Raw genomic sequence first — 18,434 nt, forward strand, 5'->3', positions numbered from 1 at the left:
CAAAAATAAATAAATAAAAATAATTTATAATAAAAAAATTAAAAAGGCTCATTCTGACTGCTGGTGGAATATAGGGCGTGGGGGACAAGGATGCAAGCTCTCCCAAGGGTAATTAATTTGTCCTAGTTTACCTGGGATTTTCCCGATTTTAGCATCAAAAGTCCTATGTCCTGGAAACTCCCTCAGTCCCAGGCAAACAGGGATGGTTGATCACCCTAAAGGGAGACCAGGTGAGAGAGGGTGGTACTTGTATTAAAGTGATGATGACAGAAAAATGGTCAGATTCTGGGTATGTTTTGAAGGCAAAGCCTAAAGATTTTGCTACTGGAGTGAACGTGGGTGTGAGAGAATGAAGGGCGTCAAGGGTGACTGTCAGGTTTTTGGCCTGAAGAACTGGAGGGAGAGAGTTGCCACTTACAGAGAGGAGGAGGCTGGAGTAGGTTTTGGAGATGGACCATCAGGAGTTTGGTTTTGGAGATGGACCATCAGGAGTTTGGTTTTGGACATGGTAGTTTGAGATAACTTAACAGACTGGCAAGGAGGGATGTCAGCCAGGCTTTTGGGAGTATGAGTCTAAAGTCCTGAGGAATGGTCTGGGCTGGAGGCACAACGTTGAGAGCTGACAGTGTATATATGGTAGATATGCTATTTAAAGCCATGAGTCTGGGTGAGATCACTGAGGGAATGAATGTGGACAGAGGGCTGAGGACTGAGCCCTCGGGCACCTGACATTTAGAGATCAGGGAAAAGAGGAGAAACTAGCAAAGGAGACTGAAAAGCAGAAGCCAGTGAGGTAGAGCCCAGAGTAAGCGGAACCTGGAGAGAAATCTGTGCTCACTAGTGCCCCAAGTCCCACACTGGGGGCTTAAAGAGGGAAGTACTTAGATGGTGCCCAGAAGCTGAGCTAGGCCTAGTGGTGCAACCTTCAGGCAGGCTGACGTGGGTTTAGTTAGGGGAGGGCTTTCTAACTGAGCTGCCCATAAATGGATCAAGCTGCTTCAGGAGGTGTGGGCAAGTCCCTGACCCAAGCAATTCCCCACGTATTAGTGCTGGGTAGGGGAGATCTGCGTCTAGGGCTCAATCATGTGCTGGGAGTTGGACTACACAACTCGCAAGGTGCCTTCAAACTGGAGACGGTGTGATTCTGGGAAGCCAACTGATAGAACTTTGTCACAGAGTAGGGGGTGTTGAGCTGAGCCTTGAAGGATAAGCAGGTGTTCAGTGGTGGGGAGAGTGGGGAGGGGCACTCCTAGGTGGAGGAGCAGTGTGAGCAAAGCTCCAGAGACGTGAATAAGCAGGGTCTGGTCAGAAGGGAACGGTGTGTGAAGGATGGGGAGGAAGGTGAAGCTGAAAAGAGATGTAGGGCCAGATGCTGGGGAGCTCCCATACGGCCTGATGCCCCAGAAGCACTTGCCAATACTCGCTGAAGGAAGGTAATGAAACAAAAGAGAAACTGTAAGAGCCAAGGAAGGAGGTGTTGACCACATAGCTCCCTTGAGTGGGTTGTCTCCTGACAAGTCAGTCATAGCAGACTTGACGGCAGGGCTGCCCACTGCTCTGGGTGCTCCCTGCCCAGGGATCCATCAACTGTTCCTTAAAGCCTAGGGACAAAATAAGCCCCCAAGGAATCTAGGGCCCTTTCCTGGGGGCTGCTCTGTGGGTCAGAGGTAGGGGGCCGACAATTCAGAGGGTGGGTCAGTCCCTGGTAGAAGCAGTAGAGATGCGCTATGCCTAGGAAACACCACTGGTGGAGTCTGTTCCTTCCATTAGGCTTCACAAGCATTGCCCTTGGATGCTCGGTGTTCAGAACTCTGTGAACCACCTTTAGGGAACAATGGGGTCTGGGAATTCTGGGGACTCCTATTGGCTAGACAGATGGGTAGGTGAACTCCCTCTCCCCAGAGCCATCGGCCAGCTAGGTACCAAGGTTTGACCTTATGGATTCCCAAAGGGAGGACCTCAGCCTCCCTGGTGGTAAATGTGCTCCCTCCCCAAATCCCTGCCCCTTGCTTTATGCCCTAGGCTTGGGGGCACTCAGGGAAGACCTTTTGCATGGATGGGGGTGATGGCTGCCTGCGTGGAAGCATGCTAAGAGTTAGGACAGGGTTTCCTCTAGAAAACTATGGATTTCTTGAGGACATAGACCATGTCTCTCTGACGGCCCAGAGTGGGTACCACAAATACCCCAGGACATCACAGCTGAACGGTTAGGGGTGTGGTGGAATGGGATGGGACATTGGTGTCCCGTCGACTGGTAAACTTTTACTTTCTTGATGGGCTTTGCCTTTAGTGAGGCTTCTCATTCTGATGGATCAGACGGGGCCAGGGTTGGGAACCAGAGGCTTGAGTAAGCCTGGGCAGGTCATGCCCCTCTAGACCTAGCTTTTCTTACCTGTGAAGAGTGAAAGGTGGCCTCTTAAACTCCCTGGAAATCCTGCTTTGACTGATTAAAAGAATGATGAGACCAGTCAATGAGAAAAGGAAGGAATGGAGAGAGTGGTTAAGTGGAGGGAACGATTGGTGAAAGGGCTAAGCAGAGGAAGGAGAAACAGCTGAGACCCCAAGCTACAGCTATCAGCCAGCTTGCTTTTTTTCTTATTGCCTTCCTTAGTGTGGGTGTCACTGTACTTTGGATTCCTGGGGCTGTGCTCTGTGATAACCGGCGGCTGCATTCTCTTTCTGCACTGGAGGAAGAACCTGCGGCGGGAAAGGCGTGCCCAGGAGTGGATGGAGGTGATGCGAGCAGCCACATTTACCTACAGCCCGCTGTTGTACTGGATTAACAAGCGACAGCGCTATGGCATGAACGCAGCCATCAACACGGGCCCTCCCCCTGATGCCTCTAAGACCGAGACTGACACCCAGAATTCAGATCACCCGTGGGAGTTGGACGTCCCCGAGAGCAGGAGCTATGCTACTCAAGACAGCAGCCCCAAGGTGGAGGCCCCCAGCCCCCTGCAACCTGCAGTGCAGCTGATCCCACAGCAGCCCCTACCTTCCCCGGTGCTGCGGCCCCAGGCCAGCTCCCGACTCCCGATTCCCATTTTTCAGGAGGTGCCCTTTGCCCTCTCGCTGTGTAACCTACCCCCGATGCTGAACCACTCAGTCTCCTACCCTTTGGCCACCTGTCCTGAAAGGAACATCCACTTCCATTCCCTCCCCACACTGGCCCAGGGGAACCACTGCTGAAATGTCAAGCTGTCTGCTTCAGAAGTGTAGCCTCCTCTCACTGAGGATGGGAGCTGGAGGTATCGGGGCAGTGCAGGAAATGGAGCTGACCTCAGGGAGGTGGTACTGACACAGAGGCCAGGGCCCATCTAGATGTCACATAATGAAAGATTTAAAAAAGTCCAAGGCTCCCTTGTGTCTCATTTGCTGTTAGGAGGGAAAATGTCTGAGGGGGGCACTTCACAAACCAAGCTGAAGGTCAGAGTCTCACCAATACCAATGGGAACTGAGGGTTGGCTGCGGGGAGACACGCTGAACCAGTAGTTGTGATGGGCTCAACATCCCTCTAAACAGTATTTAAGAACAAAACCGTATGCCAGACCCTGGGCTAGGTACCCAAAGGCACTGCCATTCTGTGGGACATTAAGCACAGTTGCAACAAGAGTGACAGCCACTAAGGATGCATGAACGATGGTGACTGGTAGTGGCCAAAACAAGTCAGTATGAAACCCATGAGCCACACTGCACTGCTGCTGGAATTGCATTCTTTGTTAACATCTAAGATGTATTGCGTTCTTGTGTGGTTGTCTACATTATTTCTAATACAAGAACACTGCCAAACAGATATCACAATCCTCTTCTTACAGATGAAGTTTCCAAGGGCATTTGCCGTATCATTTTTTTTTTTTTTTGCGGTACGCGGGCCTCTCACTGTTGGGGCCTCTCCTGTTGCAGAGCACAGGCTCCGGACGCGCAGGCTCAGCGGCCATGGCGCACGGGCCCAGCCGCTCCACGGCATGTGGGATCCTCCCGGACCGGGCCACGAACCCGTGTCCCCTGCATTGGCGGGCGGACTCTTAACCACTGCGCCACCAGGGAAGCCCTGCCGTATCATTTTTAGGTTGCAGAGCAAGGTCTCAAATTTATGTCTGTCTAGCATCAAATTTCCTGATCTTCCCACCATATACCATGGTGTCCATTTCCTAATGAAGTCTTGTTTGAAGACACTTGGAAAATGATTTATTGTGTGTGTAATTAACTTGGTTCAAGGACTGGCTTGGGGTAAGGGCTGGTCAATGAACCTCCTAAAAAATGTTTTTTTAAAAAATCTTTCTCAAGGGGATTCATGGCCTCTCCCAAAGTTAAGATTCACTGTGTACAAATATTAATTTTTGTACCTTCTGGAAACTATTCTAAAAGGAGAGACAAAGATAATACTGGCTCTTTGGTCCCAGTTCAAAGATAAGAAAACCCAGCTCTGCTCCAGGATATAAAATTTTCCCTTTCACTTTGGAAATGAGAAAATCATCTTACCATATTTGTAAATGAGCTAAGCTTTTTTCCTCCTGAGAGGAAAGGCCACCCAGATTGTGTGTGTGTGTGCAACCCCAGAATCTAGTGGTCATGTACAGCTATTAAAAATTTTTTTTTCCTGTGTGTGAAAACAGCCCAGCTCCTCCCTATACGACCCCTTATCTTGAAATGGATTTCAAGCCTTTTTCCTTCTTTTTTTCCAAAGACATTGGAATATGTCTTGTAAACATGCTCTTATATTGAATCTCAAAATAGAAAACAGGCGTAAGTGGAACTTCTCTGGTTGATACAGAGGCAGGGGCTCACCCTTCCCTCATCCTGCTCCCTTCCCACCCTGCACATGCCAAAACAGCCTTCATTTCTTCAGGCCAAATTGGGCGGATCTTCAGGCAGATTCTTCAACGTTACTTTCTGTCCACCATCTGTTAGGCTTTGCATTGAAAAGGAGGAAGGAGTCCATAAAAATAGGGATCAAAGCAGATTTTTTTCTTAGTAATTGGGAGGATGGAGGGGCAAGCCTTTAATCACAGACACAGTGAGAGAAAAAAGAAATGTTTTATTTAAATTAAAATTGTTTTATTACTGATATTAAATTAGCAAAGCCCAAAACAAGTGATGGAAATCTTGAATTCCCTCCCTAAACAGAACCAAAATTGCTTAAACATTACCAAAATAGCTCCACTTAAGCAAAGTAGATTTACATTTCTTAATATGAGAAAACAACAAGGTAGGTTAGGTTCGTATAACAAACAGTACACGCTCTATAAAGGCTCAGGAATACCCAAATGTTTTCTGGTTTGGATATGAAAGAGGGGACCATATCAAACTGGCGTTGGTAAGCAAGCCAATGAGGTGTAGCAAACAAAAGCTGTTACTAAAAACAACTCAACAGCAGGCCATATGAGTAAGAGCCCATCACAGTCAAAATCTTCAACTGTGACCGGCAAGACCAACATGGGGGGCGTGGGGGCGTGCAGATGTGGTTACGGCCAGAGATATAATGTGAGGGGGAATGCCAAAGGAAGGGAAAGAAACCAGCAGCAGGTGAAGGGTGTCCACTCTTCAGCTGTGCTGTATCAGACACAATCCTAAGAGCCAGGCCCTTCTCGGCCTTTAAGATGACACTACAGTCATCCCTAAGCCAGGTTCTCTCTTCTTTTGGTTCTTCTCTTCCTATAATACATTGCCTCTCTGATTTATGGGGGAGGTAAACATTATACCAGATAGAAGGCGAAAGAAAAACAGGACCAAGAAGACATGCTTTGGGTCACTCAGGAAAGCAGCAGGAGGAGCTGCCGGAGTGCAAAGGTAAAAGCATTTGAAACGAAAACCAAAACCAAACTCACTACTACTACCTAGCCTTCCTCTCAGGGCTGAGGTGTGGTAGGTGAGGCTTGATTAGAGATCGACACAAATCATAGGTTGGATAAGTTAAGACAACTTTCAAATAAAAATCCCAAATTAATAATGATAAAGGCTTATGAGAATTCTTTTTTTAAGCCAATGAATATGCTCAACTTAGAACAAAGGCGTTCAAGATGTCCTAGTTCTGCCTGGGAGATATGGCACTTTCCCAGGCGGTGTGGCAAGGGTACTCACAGGTCTGAGGGTGCAGCAGGAACACCTCTGCCAAATCTGGTGGGGAGAGTATGGAACCATCCAGCTGGCTCAGGGATGATGGTAGGTGGCGGAAAAGCTTCAGGTGGGAAGAATGGAGGCTAAACTAAAAAGCACAGCTGATGCAAAAGAAAAGTATATACGAAGAGTTAAGGTGTCCTCCAAGTATTTGCCTATGAATAAGAATTTGAAACTAAAAAGGACAAGCTACATTACCCTCAAGTATACTTCATATAAATCAGTTCTCAAAAAAATACCTTCCAGGTACAGACATACTATTTATGGTACAGTACATATAAATATAGCAGTATAATTCAATTTATTGCTAGAATTTTATTTGGTTGTTACAAAATCTGCAAGGGTATATATATTAAAAAGGGGGGGGCATGAAAGGCAGCCAGAAGAGTAAGTTATCTTCAAGTTACCTAAAGTGCCAGGCTAATTTTATACTATATTTAAACCTTTCCAAGAAAGTAAAATAGCATAGGTAGGCAAAGGAATTGTTTGAGAGAAATAGAGCGAGAAGCGTAAGCCATAATGAGGTAAGCAGACACATTCATGGGAAAAGACTTCAACCTACTTTAACTAAATTTTAATATTTCTAGAAAAAAAACCCAAGGTTAGCCAACACCGACCTGAACATCATATAAAGAAAAAAACCAGCCCTTAAATATTTAAGGGTGCTCCACTGCATCCATGGCTAACAGGGCAACTTGGACAAAGTTAAAATGGAAACAAGCTTTACTAAAGAAGTCTGAAAGCTTCTCTAGTTTCTCCCTGACTTGGCCTACAGCACAGTTAAGTTTTGCAGGTTTCCTTTTGTGTTGCCTGAAGATTGCTTCTAAGATCAACACAGCACACACAGAGGTGACATGGAGGAATAATTCCTTCCAGTTCAGGGACCTTTAGTAGCAGGGCTACAGAAGCATTTAATGGGAGAAGTACTGCACTTGCTTGTATTAGATTTGCTGCCATAACGTGAAGCCCCCCGCCCTAGGCCTGCCTGCCATGTTTGGCATCCTCTGGACAGAAAGCCTCTAGCTATTTCTGAGCTGTAATTGTAAGGAAACCTAATATGATTTCAGGTGTTTCATTTCACAACCTTTTTGGCCTTAGCCCACAGAAGAACATAGTAGGTTCTTGGTTAGGCCCCAGGTAAAATCTCAAGAAGTTTCCTGGATCAAAATTAGAGGCAGAGCTTTCCTCTATAGTTCCTGAGTAGCCAGGCTGAGACAGTGGCCGAAGGACTGCAGCCCTGCCATTCAGAATGGAGACAGTATCAGAAGTGAAAGTCAGTTACGGCTTAAAGGTAGACTTGAGTGGGTGCGTGGGGGAAGATAATCTAGTTCACTCAGGGAGGAAATGTAGCTCCCACTGGATAACTTTTTATGCTCATAAATCCTGAAACAGGATTAAAAGAGAGAAAATCCCCAACAAGACTTCTCTGGTTCACAGGTTGGGAGGAGCTGAGAGGATAGACCGAAGAGCCAGAATCCTGAGCCTGGAGGCAGCACCGTCCCCAGCGTCCACTCCCTAAATCTACTCCCCCAGCACCAGGCCAAACCCCATGGCAGCACCCAAAGAGGATGTCTTAAGGAGATGGGGACACAGCTTCAAGCTGCTACCAGATCAGATTAGCAATTTTTAACAGCAAGTCATTTGTTCACGTCCTGTTTCAAACCATTCTTCCTACTTCCCACAAAATATGCACAACTCTTTCTTTCATTTTAAATATTTACAAACAGAAAAGGTCTATCTGTTAAAGGAAAGACATTTTCTGAGTCTGTATAAAGTGCAGCTAATTTAAGGCAAATTTATGCGAAATATAAAAGGTGGCTTATTCTCTCTATATACACATTTTCCAGTTTTAAAAGATAAGGTCTCCTCCCCTCAAAAAAAAAGGAAAGAGAAAAAAAGAGGGCTTGACTTTTTTTCTGGCAATTTTAAAATTAAGATCCTACTGGTTTAAGGAAATCATAGATTTCTGAATATCATATTATAAGTAAAATGGTCTTTTTAAAAAAATAACTTTTACATAGCTTTTTCAAACAAGTTAAAAGGTGGCAATGTGTCTGCTACTGTAGTTTGGAGGACTGGAGGACTGATGGGTAGGTAGAAGGGTTGTTTTTGTTAGCTGAGTAGATATTAGGTAGTCCAGGGCATACATCCATTTTTAAAATAAGCCTGATGAGGCTAGACACCTAAAGCTACTCTTAGCTCCAGGAATGAGTATCTTCCGTCTCCATCAGAATCAAACTCCCTCAAACGCTCTGGTTCTGGCATAGCAGAATGTAAGGAGTCCCAGATTTCCTGGTAGGTCAGCTTCCCATCCATATCCTGCCCAGTCTTATGGAATAAATCCTGAAGATCTGTTAAAAAGGAATTACAAAAAAATGTATATGTCTATACATATAACTAAATTTAGGTAACAGTTTAAAAAGTAGTCTCAACAGAATTTTAAGCACTGAAAGAAAAGCTACTTTGCAGACTTTGTTCCCAAAAGGTAAAGTTTAAGATCTCACTAAATCTGAAAGACTAATTCTTGATCCTTTAAGAATGAGAGGAACACTGTAGGGCACTATCATTCCAAAATAGAATCAGTGACAGATAATCACAGGAGAAGTGAATGGACTGGCTTTCTCTCTGTTCAGGGCCTTTCTTTTAGATTTTCCAGATTTTATTCTTACGTTGAAGGGGTGGAAAGGACTGTAGAAGCCTTAAGAGCTAACTGATAGGAGGTCTGATAGCCTATAAAACAGACTACGTATGGCATATTGTCAGTTCAACAGTTACTATATAACCCAGCAATTCCATTCCTAGGGTATATACTCAAGAGAAATGAAAACATGTTGTCTACACAAAAAGTTGTATACGTATGTTCATAGCTTCATTGTTCCTAATAGTCAAAAAGTGGAAACAACCCAAATAAATGTCCATCGACTAATGAAAGGCTTAACAAAATGCAGTATATCCATAGGATAGAATATTATTCAGTCATAAAAAGGAATGAAATATTGCTGCATGCCACAACATGCATGCCAACCTTGAAAACATTATGCTAAGTGAAAGAGGCATTTTGAAAGAAAGAAGCATACATAAGACCACGTATTATGATTCCACTTATATGAAACACCCAGAACAGGCAAATCCAAAGAGACAGTGGTTGAGAGATTAGTGGTTGCCAGGGGTGGGGGCAGGGGGATAACAGGGTGTAACTGTTCTCTCTTGGAGACTGACCCCCTCCCCGACCCAAGAGAGGGCCCTATAATAAATACCCAGGAGGGCTGATTGTTTACACGTCTAAAAAGGGCTTGGATGTGTCCCCACTGAATGACTTAGTGGATTCAGTCTCTAATACCACAGGACAGTACTGTCAAGCAATTCTGTAGACAAGCTTTTGGGTAAGTCCCTACTTTTAGTCCTAAGACAGCTCCAACAAAGCAGCTAAATAAAGTCTCAAAAGCTCTCCGAAAAGCCAGAAAAGCAGTGAGACACTTGTTCCCAATGCCTGCCACCAAGTGGCTAGCTGGAAAATGTTTGTGTGTACATGGGGCATGAGTTTTAGAGCATGCTATGTACTCTATAGCAGTATTCAAATAAAAATCTGATTGGTGCCTCAGGTCATTTATAAAATGTAGTCATTCAAAAGTGTGTAAGGTCTCCGTTAGGGATTAAAGTATAAATGTTAAATTGGCTATTTCTTAATCTGCTCTAACAGTCTTTCCTCCTTTTATTCTCATCAATTCTTGATGTAATAATGAAGAGTAGGAGGAGGCAACTTGTGTTGCCAATAAACACAACTTAACACTCTCTTGTCTCTCCAGAAAACAGAAAAAAAAAATTGGGGACAGGGAAAAAAGTAATTGCATTTAAATGACAATATAAATTTAAGCCTTCTTTGCTTTAAAAGCATTAATTGTAGCCTGTAGACAGCTCATTCACTTAACAAATATTCACATGTACCAGGCACTAGGCTAGGGGCTGGGACTGAAGTTAAATGTTATAGGTCCCCAGGAAATTACAATGGAGTGACACGTGCAAACGTAAGATATTATGAGTGCATACACAGGAGGAGCCTAATCCAGTCCTGGGAGGTAAGAAAATGTTTCCTGGTGGAAAGGTATCTAGACTGAGGTGTAGAGCCAGGCAGAGATAGGGTGACAGGAATGGCTGATTTTTCAGGCAGTTAGCAAGTGCAAAAACAGGAGACCAAACACCACGAAGAGGGATGGAACACACACCGTTGGAAGCAAGGCAAGCACATTTCTCTGTGAATCATATCCTTCCTACTAAAGTTTTTCTTGCTGATTTTCAGCCAAAGGACCCCTCATTTTCGGAGGGCTCTGACAAATAGGGTCGACTTTTACTTTATTTTGCTAACCTCACAGTATTGTGTCAGCTTGCTTGTCTTCTCCACTAGACTGTTATATCCATGAAGAGAGTGAGAATGATTCTTATACTGTATTCTTACTGCTTACACTGGGTCTAACCAGGCACTCATTGAATGAATGAAGACTCTAAAAAACATTCATAGAGAGATAATATAGTGCAATGCGGTTAAGAGTGCAAACTTCGGCGTCAAACTGCCTTGGTGTGAATTTTGCCTCAATCAATTATTTGCTATGTGCACTTAAGTAGTTTCCCTATCAGTAAAATGGGTATAATACATGAATACTGATGGTCCCAGGATTGTTATCAGGATTATATGATATAATGCATATCAAGTATCTGGCCTATAGGAAGTGCTCAATCAATGTTAGATATCATTCTTTATCTTACAAGTTTAAAAAGTCAGAAAGTTATAACTTTGTGCATTTTCTCTATCACTCCATAATATAAAAATTTACCTTCGATGCTAGAAATTCCTGGTAGGGAGACAGGCCTTAGCTGGGCAGCTTTCTCAGTCTGGCCTCCAAGAGACCGTGGGAATTTTGGCAATGCTGATGGCTTTGATGTGAAACTCTGAACTTGCTCTGTAACAAACAATACAGTTTTAGATTACTAATGTGACACCAAATTAAACCAGTATTGAAGGTCCTAACCTTTTAGGGCAAATTCATATTACTTAATTTAAGAGAAACAGCTGAGAATTAAGTAGCATAGTGACTACATGAAGTTAAAGATAAAAATTGAGATGTTTTGTGGATAAGTGAAGATCAATCAATATTATGTAACATTAAGGTTTGAAGCCGTGGTCCCACTGGGTGCTCTTATAGTACAAGTTAGCATTCCACATGTTTAGAGGTTGAGAGTTCAAGCTGCAAGTGAGAAAAGCATTGGGTATTTGACATCCTAGGAGCTGTGCTATGAGCCCGATCTGGGGGTATCTGCCACCGGACCAGCTGGTGCTGAAAGAGTGCTAACATACGATTATGTAGCACAGTGTTAGGGCAAGGCCTCCCACTGTACTCTGTCTCTCACTTAAAAGAGAATAAGAGAAGTTGTATTGCTTTCCCCAAAATGAAAAATACTTGTGGGAGGGTAGGGGTCAAAACCAACATAATATAATGCCGTGGTTACATCTTCATAGAGCAGCACCAGCAGAGATTGACGCACCTGCTAATACTGATTAGGTTATGTCCCTGACTAAAGCCAAGGCCCTTCCAACCCAATGATCCCACTGTTATTTGTTAATGGTTTTTTAGAAGGACTAATATTTATTTTTAAGTAAATTTTTATGCATTTACAGAAATGAAGACTCCCGTAAACAACATTTAGGGCTGTTTTAATACATGCTACGGCAGTAATGTTTTTGCCTATAACTGGATGCAGACAGCATGGAGAAGTCCATTTCCAGCTAAACACTACCCATTTTTCCCTTAATAGACTGGAGTACAAATCATGTGCAAAATGGGCTTTTTCTAAATGAAAGCAAAGTGTAGCAGCTTCATCTCAGTGCGCCCAGGCATCATTCACTCAGTGCCATCAGTCCTGCTGGAACACCTTTCCCCACTCTCTGTGTGCGAGGCGAGCTGCCCAAGCCTGCGTGAAATATTCAGAAGCCAACCCTGAATATCTCACCTTCATTGGCAGTCTCTGGAGGCCTGCTGCTCTCAGGTTTGTTTGTGAGAGCACTGATCAGCTGCAGCTTCTCTCTGAGCTTGGATACCTGAGAATCTGAACTATCTTCTTTCTGTCCAAAACAAAGATCACAGAAGGTTTAAGGTGGAAGGAAGACCTCATCTGATTCTTCATGGTATACCCAAAGCCTATTTAGCCTGTAGTGCTTGACCCCAAGTAGGCTTCCTCTGAAGGCAATGAAGGAATGAATCAACAATTACTAGAGATATCTTCAGTACTCAGTGTTGATTAGGGTCTGGCTGGATTTGAGCCTAGACCATCAAGGGAACATTATGCTACAGATGATCTGATTCACTGTGTGCATTTGGCGGACGGGGAAGGCAAGCATGTGTCAGCAGTAAAGGAAACATATACTTGCTCAGGTGTTGTTGTGATATCCATTTCCTAAATGGGTAGGATATTGTTTTCTAGGTACTATTTCACACTAACTAAATAATTTTCCTGAATAGCTTACTTCACCTTGTGACTAGATCAGTTTAGGCAGTTTTATGCTCTTATCATCTTAAAAAAAAAAAAGCAACCAAACCACAAGTATTCCCCCTGATCTTCCTTCTCTGCCACCATGGTAATGATTCAACTGGTGGCAGGAACTGTTAGGAACATAAGGGAGCTACAATATTTTTTTTCCTGTTCTTCATTCATTTATTTGTTTATTTTTTAACATCTTTATTGGAGTATAATTGCTTTACAATGGTGTGTTAGTTTCTGCTTTATAACAAAGTGAATCCGTTATACATATACATATATCCCCATATCTTTTCCCTCTTGTGTCTCCCTCCCTCCCACCCTCCCTATCCCACCCCTCTAGGTGGTCACAAAGCACCAAGCTGATCAGGGAGCTATAATATTTCTAATTCGAGGCCTTACGTGTATCTTTAAAAAATTTTTTTTCCCCTACCCTGCCTCATTCCCAGATGATATAGTAGCATATAAAAAATACAATTAATTATAAAAAGAAAGAAGTCTGGTTTCTGTGAGGTCAGTTTCTAACTGCGTAGGCTAGTGTGAAAGGTCCTGAGCCCATGTTTAGTTAGAATATCGACCATTACACATTTCTTTTATTCAATATTTATTTACTTATTTCTCTCCTATTCTTATTCTACCCTAACAGTTACTGTACAGTAGATCACACTTAGTTTATTTAGGGAGCTAAAATATGGATGTATATAGCTAAAACTAGGTACTAAATGCTTGAATAATTTATGGCAATGAGAAATTACATTTCTTTTGGACACTTAGATGAGGTAGGACAAAGGGACCAATACATTGGGGTAAGAGTTAAAAACACAAAGTGTCAGAAAGTAAAGCCAAAAAATTCAGGCAAAAATGTGTACTAGCTCTATTTTATTCTGATATTTACTGTCAAAATCTGAACTGTTGCTGAAATCACTATTATTTTCCAATAGTAATCACCCATTACATTTTTTGTGCTTGAACATTTTTATCTGGATCTTAAATTTTTCTTGTCATTTTTCTTGTCATTCTCTAGGTGAAGATAAAATTTTTTTTGGGTAGCAGCAGTTAGAAAACTCAACAAAAGCCTGGCTTATAAAGCACTAAAATCTTAATATATGTGATTTTTATCCAGACAATACAAAACTGTTAAGGAAGAACAAGTCTAGATGCAAAGCATTACATTGAAAACTGCCTGACATATGTGGTTCATTTCCAAGTTCATTTCCTGTGAACCCCATCCTTGAGCTCATCGAATGCAATGTGCATCTGAAATGATATTTTAGTCACTCAGTCACAATCTTTCTGGCTTTTCCTTTATTTTAGCCAAGATCTTATAATATTAAACAGTACTCTAATCACAGAGAATGCTGAAAACAAACTTTCTTTCCTGGAATAACAAAGCAACATCACAGACTACTTGTCTTATCCTGACAATATGTCTGGAAAGAACAAAAAAAGGGAAGGTACAAGGTGAAGGGAACAGGCTGAAGCTTAAAGGGACTATGTATGTACTGAGACTGCAATCTTTCTTTTCCCCTTCCCACCCCCCAAGAGTCTGTAATTTTAAAAATAAGAAATAATTTTTAGTTTAGACACCATTTTTAGATTATCTATGCCTCTCATCATTAGTACAGATAACTTACTGTCTTAGCTTAAAAGTCACTTCCTTAGGGAAGCCTTCCTGTTCTCTGTTAGCACTGTTATATCCTATACCTTTCCTTTGTAGCACTTATCATACTCGTGATTATCTGCTCAATTATGTGTTAATGATCTTCTGGCTGATGGACTTCGAGCTCCACCAGAACAGGTGTCACATGTCTACCCTGCTCACTGTGGTCACACCAGCTCCTAGCAAAGAGCTGGGCAAGGGGCAGGTTCCTGATAAAGTACTTGCTTATTTACCAATATACTAATTTACTAATTACTTTGTCTTGAAGTTTCAAAAAAAGACCAAAGTGCTCCCTTTGAGAAAGAAGCAGGTGCTCATGCATTTATTCTTACTTCAGAGAAAGCCTCCTATTATTTACCTTTATGCTCTGGGATTTTACTGACTCTGTTCTGTTGGTCACTTGATGCAAAGACTCTCTCTTCAGAGTGGCAGCTCTATCATTCATCTTAAAGGGTAAAAGGAACAAAACAAGAGAAGATTAAAGGAAAACATTAAAACTTAAACAACATCCAGCATTTTAAAAACAAACTGGCCAAACTTATTTAAAGGGTCTCAGTATACAACTGATTCACTGTGCTATACACCTGAAACTAACACAACATTGTAAATCAACTATATTCCAATAAAAATTTTAAAACAATAAATAAATGAAGGGTCTCAGAACACTTTCAACAGAAAACCAGCAGGAGAATGAGAGGAGAGAGGGAGAAAGGCCTCAGAGAGACAAAGCTGAAACTGGTGCTTCTAGTTTCTGTCACAAACTTTAAAACTTTGAAGTATAAAAGGCGAGAGGACTTCTACCCAAAACCATGCTGGGTATGATGCTGCTGGAAGAAACAGTAGGACAGATGGCACTATTAGCAATTTCCTCTTCTGGAAAAAAATAGGGTGAGGAGGGGAGGGACAGTATGGAGAGTTTTGGGGCTGGTGAGTTTTCACTATAAGCCTTGAAAACCAACCTTCAAGACCTAATACTCATCAAATCATCCAAAATTCCTAGCCTCTACTGTACTCAGTTTAGCTAAGTTCAAAAAGGCTTTTAAAAATGAGGCTCCTTTGATCTTCACAGCTTTGTAGTAAATCACACACCCCTGTAAAGGAGGAAGAGGAGCAGGTCCTCTTGCTCTACCCTCAAAGCCAAGGCCGGGCCACTTGCCAGGGCTCCACTGTAGCAGAGCCAGTTCAAAGGCTGCTTCCTATGTGCCAGGGCTTGACTTTACTTGTAGGCTTGCTTCCAGCTTTGGTAGCTACTTGATTTATACAATTTATACAGTTACTTGACTTATACAATTTATACAATCTCCTGTATTTGGTTTCCATTTCTATATGCCTATGTCTTTGCTGTAGGAAATCTTTAAGAGTGGGGCTTGCAGCTATTAAAAAATAACCCACGTGGATTCTAGAACAATGTATATGTGAAAGGTGATTAAAAGAAACAACCACCACATCTTATTTGCAATAACATGAAAACCAGTAAACCATACGGTCTGTCAGCATCAGTGACTTAGTACGTCATTTCAGGTTCCTCTTATGTAAAATGAGAGGACAGACTCAATGATCTCTTAAGGGGAGGAGCTGGTCTGACTGATTTGTCTTAAATAGCTTTCCTGACATTACCTGCAAGGGGATCCCCCTCATATGCCCATGAAACAGGACAAGTCTGAAAGCCGAGTCTGGGCTTAAGGAAATGACAAAAGATTCTCTAGTTATTGTCACTGTCATTGTTCCCACCCTTAATAAATTAAAAAAGTAAAGATCAAGAAGACCTCCCTTGGAAATATGTGCCAGAGCTTCCCTACCAGATGAGTCACTGGTAACATAAAAGGAAACTGTCGTCTCTGCCAACTACTTGGGGTGAGGCCTTGGCAAGCAACTGAACCTCTCTATATCTCCCTTCCAAATCAGGACTGACATCGTCTGTGCCATTCACATCACACAGCTAGTGTAAGAATTAGAGGAGACAAGGATTAAGCATAACACAAACGTGGAGCCTCTCAAGTATCCTAGAAGTCCTGGTCTGAAAAGGTTGTGGAATGTCATCCATGTACAGACAAAACACACTGCAACACAGAACATGTCACAAAAGACATGAAGAGGCTTACCATGCTGAAGGACAGGTTCGCTCGCTTTTCTACCTTGCTCATAGCAATCAGATCTCTTTCTATCAAGTTGACTCTCTGGGTAAGATTACTGACTGTCTCATTCATCCCCTTGAGTTTAAGATCATTCTCTCTCTGGTACCCCACTAGGGCACTGTTTACCTCCTCTAAAAAGTTGTGGAGGTACAGGATATCCTGGAGTGGAAATAAATCAAGTTGTGGAATCCAGCTAAAGACATGTATTAGACAAGCAGGCCAGCAGCACTGAACAACCATTATTATGTCAACTTATTGAAGTAAACTCCTTTTCCTGCTCTTGACCATTGATTGTCAGTCTCTGTTTTGTCCCTCCACTCTGAACTGCTCCCAGTTTACTCCCTCTGGAATTGTCTGACCTCAGTTAGACAGGAGGGGGAAAGAGGGAAGAGACTACCAACATGATTCACTCTCTGGTCCCAGAAAGCTGACAGCTTGAGAATTGATTTCCCAATGTTTACCTCACCTGCTGGCGAGAAAGCCTGCTGGGTTATTGACTGAAACGCTCAGTAACCTAATTTGTCAGAACAAAACTACCGTAGAAACAATACCAATTACTGAACTGGCTCATGTAGCAAAACCATAACAGGTAGTGCATTATTTAGTACAAGATTCAATTATTTTTGACATTCTCCAGTACTGATTGTTATTTAGAAAGGAATGATCATTATAGGCTTTAAAGGGCATGAAATTCAGGACAGGAATTCTTCGCAGTGAAGATTTCTTTTATTCTTTTTAATGTGATTCTGAGCTCATCGTTTTCCCTCCTCTGGTCTTTAGAAAATCTTGATTTTCCAGGATTTGCTTTCTAATGTTCTTAGTATTTACTGTGACCCCAAACAGCCATCACTTTGAATTAATCTGCTATCCATCCATCTTTAATTTGCCCAGATTGCTATTCAAAAACTGTTCAAAAACAGTTTCAGGATAATCTGGTCACTTTATGACTTTCAAGATGTGAAAAGGAATTTACTCCACTGATCGACATGCAGGGAGAAAAAGCAGACTGCCAAGGAAGACACAGGCAGCATGCTGGCTCCCTGACAGAGCCACACCCCCCCACACTCTGCTCAGCTCTCAGGCAGGCAAACGTGTGCACGAGATGCCTGCTCAGGGATCGCAACATGGAGCCTACACTACTCAGGCCGCCTCCAGAGTTCAATGGTCATAGGGAGTTAAGCCAGAGACAAAAGTACCTGTTTCAAATTCTCACTGTGGGTTTTACTGTCAAGTTCAGATGTAGCTGACGGTGATGGAATGATCTGGTTGCTTCCACTGGTTTCCTTTAAGGCGTGCTGATTCTGTGAACAGGAATGAAGGTTGGTACAGGCAATAAGTAATAACTAAGTTTGCTTATCCATCAGGAACGGTCCTGGAACATTCCAGCTTCTCACAGGTGGCATCCACAGATTAATCAACAACTATTTCCCAGGAGCCTTGGTATGACCAATCCTGTGCTAGGCCTGAGGGCACCAGGTACTTCTGGGGATCCCAGGCCTAAAGCCTGGACTGGACAGGCAGCACCCAGACTGCGTCAGGGAACTGAGGTCCTCTGTTTCTCAGTCTCTGAATGGAATGAACTCCCTAGAAACCAGGCCTCCTCTCCCTGTCACCTGTACTCCCAGAGAAACTATACAATCACTGTATCTCCCAGGACCAACTCAGTCTGAACCTGGTTAGTGTCATTGTTTCCCCAGGACTAAAGAGCTTTATACATTCAAAGAACAGCCAGTCAAGGAACCACTGGCTTTGGGCACTGAGCACAGTAACCAACCGTGCACATTATTAGTTTCTCAGTTTGTACAGCACATGCCAAGAGTTATGAGGGTTACCCTTCCTTTCTCATCCCCTTCCCACTGCTCAAGTCTCTCCCGGCGGCGACTGAAGTATAACATGCTTATATACACTTTTCCCTCTAATGGAAAAACTGTATGGCTTATTCAGTAGGAGGATTACCACTGGAAACCATGGAAGTTTAAAAGATGCACATTTAA

At 42.8% G+C, this 18,434-nt stretch overlaps 2 protein-coding genes across 3 annotated transcripts in view; one reads left to right on the top strand and one right to left on the bottom strand.

Moving 5' to 3' along the window:
- The first annotated feature begins 1,873 nt into the window (after positions 1-1,873).
- TEX38 (testis expressed 38) lies at positions 1,874-3,347 on the top strand. The gene is made up of 2 exons (XM_032627440.1): positions 1,874-1,974; positions 2,612-3,347. The coding sequence occupies exons 1-2, from the start codon at positions 1,938-1,940 to the stop codon at positions 3,187-3,189; spliced, it is 615 nt and encodes a 204-aa protein (XP_032483331.1). The 5' UTR covers positions 1,874-1,937; the 3' UTR covers positions 3,190-3,347.
- Positions 3,348-5,018: 1,671 nt separating this feature from the next.
- The window catches only part of EFCAB14 (EF-hand calcium binding domain 14), a 37,770-nt gene continuing 24,354 nt past the window's right edge, over positions 5,019-18,434 (bottom strand). The window contains exons 6-11 of one of the 2 annotated variants that reach the window (XM_032627397.1): positions 17,637-17,741; positions 16,408-16,599; positions 14,664-14,750; positions 12,121-12,232; positions 10,947-11,072; positions 5,019-8,468 (exon numbers count right to left, since the gene is read on the bottom strand). In XM_032627397.1, coding sequence (XP_032483288.1) covers positions 8,293-8,468; positions 10,947-11,072; positions 12,121-12,232; positions 14,664-14,750; positions 16,408-16,599; positions 17,637-17,741 — 798 coding nt within the window. In that variant the 3' untranslated portion in view covers positions 5,019-8,292. The remainder of the gene's footprint in view (positions 8,469-10,946; positions 11,073-12,120; positions 12,233-14,663; positions 14,751-16,407; positions 16,600-17,636; positions 17,742-18,434) is intronic. The other variant, XM_032627407.1, reaches the window with a different exon arrangement.

This window comes from Phocoena sinus, chromosome 1 (genome assembly GCF_008692025.1).
Source record: "Phocoena sinus isolate mPhoSin1 chromosome 1, mPhoSin1.pri, whole genome shotgun sequence".
Lineage (NCBI taxonomy): Eukaryota > Metazoa > Chordata > Mammalia > Artiodactyla > Phocoenidae > Phocoena > Phocoena sinus.

What these genes read in the sequence shown, in the direction of transcription:
- TEX38 (XM_032627440.1), top strand. Translation starts at nt 1,938, where the DNA reads ATGGATTCCCAAAGGGAGGACCTCAGCCTCCCTGGTG. An exon ending in GGACCTCAGCCTCCCTGGTG is followed by an intron (nt 1,975 to 2,611) that starts GTAAATGTGCTC and finishes TGCCTTCCTTAG; the next exon opens with TGTGGGTGTCACTGTACTTT.